This window comes from Amphiprion ocellaris, unplaced genomic scaffold, assembly GCF_022539595.1.
Source record: "Amphiprion ocellaris isolate individual 3 ecotype Okinawa unplaced genomic scaffold, ASM2253959v1 Aocel_unscaffolded8, whole genome shotgun sequence".
Taxonomy (NCBI): Eukaryota; Metazoa; Chordata; class Actinopteri; family Pomacentridae; genus Amphiprion; species Amphiprion ocellaris.
The window spans coordinates 18,017-23,935 of record NW_026559562.1 but is presented as its reverse complement, the minus strand read 5'-3'; the positions used below and the strand labels follow the sequence as shown (position 1 = coordinate 23,935).

Below are 5,919 nucleotides of genomic sequence, written 5' to 3'. Positions count from 1 at the left end.
CTGTATTGTTGCTTGTGTAAAAGAGCTATGATAAAATTAAATAAAGCAAAGGCTTTTCCAAGTCTAGAACGGCCTAGAGTTTGATGGGATTATTTGTGATACTTAAATCTGTATTCAATGCTATACCCAAACTATCCATCGCTGGGGCAGAGATGGGTTAGCTGGATTTTTTTTTAAGTAGAAAAAAAAAAGGTTTCAGAAGTGACCCATACATGGTGTCCTTTAAGAATTTATTTCAATGTTTGCATTCTAAAACACAAAAAATAATGAGCAGTATGAAACATTACCAAAAACTGCATCGCCAATACATATTTTATACAGTGTTAACCGAGGACACACATTTTTCAGTCTTTGAGAGGATGGTGGGATGCAGGAAATCCTTTACAAATACATGAAGTCTCCAGCATGTTTTCCAGAAGACATCTTGTACTTTCTCAACAAATAAAAAGGGTCAAAGGAATTACATTTGGATCCATACACTTCTATCTTGGAGCACTAGCCTATAATTTTGAAATTACAGATTAGTTTTAGGGAAGGGTTTTGGTCAAAATAGAAGCAGAGGAAAAATGTGACACGGGGGTATCTAGATGATCAGTATTCCACCAAATCTACAGGCTTCAAGTCCGTTTCTATGACTCCCTACCAGACTTGACAACTTTTGATGATCTCTTTAATCTGTTTTACTGCATCTATGGAGGAATCCTTCAGTGCCAGTCCAAGTAAGACGGGCCTGCTGCCAGCTTCTTGTGACACAAACATTCCCAGGTTTTTGGCACAGACATGTGTCATTGGCTGAAAATAGAAACACAAATAGGACATCAGATTATCACACACAAAAATGTTGTTCAACATGCAACAGTTGTTAGCATTTACAAATATGCTTTTGCATAAAGTTGACATCAGATCATTTTAGTAATGTTTTCAAAGACTGCAAGAATCACCTTATTTTCCAGTCACACTCAGAAAAATTTTCCAATCAAATGATGTGCTCTTGCCACTGCATATGTGGTAAATAATTTGATTTGCCTTTTCTGTCATGGAGCATTATTTGTTTGGGGCATATCATAACAAAACGAATTCATTTTTTTTCAAAGTTCTCCTAAAGTAAGCAGCATTTGCACCTCTTACAATATGACGATTCCATTTTAATTAAATCTCTCATGTGGCTATAGAATGTTATCTGGCAGCTGTACGATCCAGTAATCTAGACAATAACAGAGATAAGGACTATGTGCAGTTATCCTGGTTCCCTTCGCTTATTCTAAAGCTATTCTTCATATATGAATAATGAGAATATAAGTGTTGTATTTTTATGTAACAAACAAAAACTCTTGTCAACTTCACAAGCAAACTTCATATTAATCCATTATTCTATTGATGGCACATCCCCTGTGTTGTTTTCCTGTTAGAAAATGACAAGCTCATGCAGCGATGAAATAGGTTTCCTTGTGTAAATTTTGACAGACCACTGAACTCCATGCCTGCACACATTTAATTTCTCCACAATCTACCAGAGCAGCTCAGAACCATTCTCATTTGCCCTTTCACACCATGAAATGAGTTACCCTGTGTTGCAACAAGTCGTTCTGACATACTGTGAACAAGTCTAGATCACACTGATGCGATATTTATCTAAGCAATTTCGTCCAGCCATACCTCGTCTTTGCCCAGCAGCACTTTAGTGGAGAACGATGGGGTACTGATATCATTAGATCTGGAGTCAGGTGTGACAGATATCAATGTCCCAATTTTGCCGTACTGAGTGAGAACTACGAATATGTAATTACTGAACTCCGTGCAGACGACTTCTGTTGGAATTCCATTGACTTCCTTCTGCGCTTGTTTGGATTTGATGATGGGCGCAGCCATGTTGATAACTCTGGGAGGAAAAACACAGGAAATATTATTTGGAAGGCAAAACATACAAATAGTTGTTACAGTAGAGTGTAATAGAGTGACAGTGTAAACATAATAGAATAAGAAGAAAATAGCTAATCAGTGTTTGCATTACAGTTTAATGTGCCAATTCTTTATTGTAAAATAAGTCAACAAAATGTCCAAAAAACGTAACCTGAAGTTTTACATTTACTATTTATTCTTTATTTTCTTGAAATTGACTATTATTCATAGATTAAAATAGTAGCAGATTAATCTTCTGTTGTGATTGATCTACAAAGTGTTTCAGCTCTCTATATATTTGATGCTGAGTTGCAATGAACAGTAACATATTATAGATATAGGCTTGTTTAAGTGCAAATGAAAACCATCTCTTACTTTTATATTTAAAAGTAAAGTGTCTGCTGTGTATTGCATCCTACTGACGACAATATATTCAGTTCAGCTTGTCAGGATTCGCTGTTTTAGTGTGTATGCAATTTTCAATTGATTATCTCTGCCTTTTGGATTGTTGGTGGACAACACAATGAAACAGAAACATCAATTTGATCATTAAAATGCACCAGTTACTACCAAAGCAGGCACAGTTACACACAGTTAAGAGATTATCAGACTGTATGCACAGTTAGCGTCTATGTAGGGAGACCAAACGCTAGACAAACTAAAGTATTGCGTCTTCTCTAAAAATCCACATACCACCTGCAGAGATCAATTATTTCGGTTACTTTTCAGCAGGGTCTTAGCAGAGAAGCATGGCAGAACTGATGCTGCTGAGAGGCTAGCGTTAGCTGCACAGCTAATGTTAGCTCCCGCGGTAAACATAGCAGCTGAAATCACAACAAACTCCTGATTCCGTGCCTGCACAAGTCCTCACCCCGTGTCCTCGTCTGTCCACAGTTTAACCTTTATTCTGTATGGAATCCTTACACTTTCTGCAACTTCAGCGGCTCTGTCATCAACCCTCCACAAACCGAAACAAATGTGCCTCGTTTGTTGAGAGGACGCAGGCTGCGTGATGACGCAGTTTACGTCACCGATCCCAACTTCCTGGTTTGTTTGTGGAAAGAAAGAAAGAAAGAAAGAAAGAAAGAAAGAAAGAAAGAAAGAAAGAAAATGTAGATTTTGTTGTAAAATTCTTAACTTATCACAAGTTAAAAAACACAAACTCACAAATAGGCTACATAATCCAAACTTGTCTTTGACTATATGACCATGTATAATGATATTCATAAGCAAAAACATGAACTGAAAACTAAGCTTATCCACTGTAAAACATCAGAAAGGCAGTGAAATCAACATATCTTTGCTTGTGTGGTGCATGCAAATATCTGGACTTTGCTAATTTCTTTTTAATTCAACTTATAATGTGATTTTTTTTTCAATATTGGATCACTGACAACTTGAGCCATTCTGATTTAATAGGACGAGTTGAATGAATTAACAGCTAAAAGTTCACTCAGATTGACTTCACAAGATGCATTGTTACAGAGTTAAAACTGCTCAGAACTATCTTGTTTTCATACTTTGAGAAAACATACTTGCTAAATGGTAAATTAAGTTTGGCTTTTTTGTTTGTTGATTTTTTCATGGTAATGTACACAGTTCTAATAATGACAACTGTTAGTTTTGAATTCATCCCCTGATCTATAGATTTTAGTGTAACTGAGAGCAGTGTTGTACACTGTCATTCTACTGGCTGATATAGTGCTATAAGTTCTTAATGGTAAATAACAAAGAAATGTGAAAGTAAAGCAAGTCAATAATGATTTTCTGTTAAGATATTCAACTCTATTTCTTAAGTTTATGGAACTTATTTTCTGAAGTTTAGTTAATTTAATTTTACAACTAAAAAATCACATCTTAGGAGATGATTTTAATGAATTAAGTGCTGTTAACACATTTATACATCAGCAAAAACACTTTTGTTTCTCAGCTGAATGAGCATGAAATAATTTGCAGTGTTGGATAAATATTTTAGAATGAAACTGGATATTTTTCTTTCATTTTTAAAATTCAGTCAAATCATGATAAAAATGTACCTTTGTCCAAGTGACACTTGATTGGCCCTACAAGTAATAACAATTAAAATTAAAGCTGCAAGCAGCGTTGGACGGGTCCTCGCATCCTTGCTGGTCGGCGAATCCGCGCACGTCCACCAGGTGGCGCTGCGACCGAGAATGCATGTCGGCCTATGGATGTGATCAGGACTGGACTCTGATCACACATGTAAAGTTTGAGGCAGATTGGAGCATGTTTAGGGCAGTTACACAGCAGTTGATGTTTCATGGCGAAGCATCAGAATTCACGAGGCCGCCATGGCCACGCCCTCAGACTTAAGGTGAGCATTTTGATAACTTTTGATCACCCATGCCTGGAGTACATCCTGGCTGAATTTCATATCTGTCGGTGTTACCCTGTTTGAGTTGATAGCTTTTCAAAATGTCAAAAAATGACCCAAAATTTAAGGTTGGTGTAAAATTCTAGAAAGAAGAAGAAGAAGATTAAAGAAAGAAAATACATAAAAAAGAAGCAATTAAATAAATGGGAAAAAGTTAAGACAATTAAACTTTTATAAAGTATGGGGGGGAAAAAAGATGTAAGAAATTAAAGAATTGTATTTAATAAAGAAACAGGAAATTTGTAAAAAAGTGTTGTAGTCTTTTGCAGTTAATTGATGGATAGGCGTAGTGAGAGACAGCCAGACAATGGGGTAGAAATAAGAATGAGAACAATTCATACAGCACGGGGTTGCGAGCGGGAATCGAACCAGGGCCTCAGCGTTGAGGACCTACTACATGCGTCAGTGGCTTAACCCGCAGAGCTATATGATCACACATGTTGCATGTCAGCAAAGGTGTACCAACCCAATAGAAGTCCAGGGGAAGGGTTAGGGTTGGAGAGGTAGGTCCTGACAGTTGTAATGTATCATAAAAAATTGATATATAAATTAAAATTTTTTCATAATTTAATATTAAGCCACTCAACCCAAAAAATTTATAAAATAAAGTTGGGGTTTTCCCTTCAGCATTGTGGTTGCACGTCTCCGTTAGAGGATATTGTGGTTGCACGTCTCCGATAGAGGATATTTAGACCCACAATGCTGAAGGGAAAACCGTGGATTAATTTCTCGGATTATTCTGCTGCTTAGTATTAATATTAAAAATATTTATGTGTCATATTAAATTTACCTTATTTTTCATTAATGCTGTAAGGACCTTGCTCTGTAACCCTAACTCTATCCCTAGACTTTCTATTGGATTTATACACGTTTACAAGGCGAGAATATATGTGCTCATGTAGCTCTACGGGTTACGCCTCTGACGTATGTACTTGGTCCCCGCCGCTGAGGCCCGGGTTCGACTCCCGCTTGTACACCCCATGCTGTATGCGCTGGCCTACCTCTTATTTCTAACCCCGTTGTCTGGCTGTCTCTCACTACGCCTATCCAAACAAAAAGTGAAAGAGACTACTACACTTATTTAAATAGTTAAATGTTTATTTACAAATAAACACCTTAAAGACAATAACACTTTTACTAGGAATTAAACACAATTTACTATGAAAACTTTAAATATACAATTACACATTAAAATCTACTACAAGTTCTTAAAATTACAAACTACAACAGTTTATCTAAACATTTAATATTGAAAATAATATTTTAACTCATCACATCCAATAATACTTTTGACTCAACAATTACACATTAAAAAGACAGAACATTTGGACATCTAATCTAATATTATAAAATCATACAGAATGACAAAAGACCAAGACTACACTTTTAAGATGAATCTAAATACAGACAAAAAATTTGAAAAACACCAGTGACACTTTTGAATATCTAATTACACAGAAGACACAATAACAAAATCCAAAAAAAACAAATAAATTTACATATCTTAAAACGTTTTCTATTCTGAAACAAAAACATCTGTTTGTTTCTTCAAACAGTTCCTCTTTCAATGTTCTGGGTTGCACTATGAATTGATTTACTAATAACTCTTTTCTCAAAACTGCTTC

General features: G+C 35.8%; 1 protein-coding gene across 3 annotated transcripts; it reads right to left on the bottom strand.

Moving 5' to 3' along the window:
- Nucleotides 1–213: 213 nt before the first annotated feature.
- LOC111584340 (proteasome (prosome, macropain) assembly chaperone 3) lies at nucleotides 214–2,939 on the bottom strand. Of its 3 annotated transcripts, none has more exons than XM_023293472.3 (3): nucleotides 2,824–2,939; nucleotides 1,657–1,879; nucleotides 214–792 (listed from the first exon to the last, which is right to left on the bottom strand). In XM_023293472.3, the coding sequence occupies exons 1-3, from the start codon at nucleotides 2,850–2,852 to the stop codon at nucleotides 640–642; spliced, it is 405 nt and encodes a 134-aa protein (XP_023149240.1). In that variant the 5' UTR covers nucleotides 2,853–2,939; the 3' UTR covers nucleotides 214–639. The 3 variants fall into 3 exon arrangements, with proteins under 3 accessions (XP_023149240.1, XP_023149241.1, XP_054864869.1); XM_023293473.3 differs by having other exon boundaries at nucleotides 2,771–2,930; XM_055008894.1 differs by having other exon boundaries at nucleotides 2,755–2,892.
- Nucleotides 2,940–5,919: the final 2,980 nt, after the last annotated feature.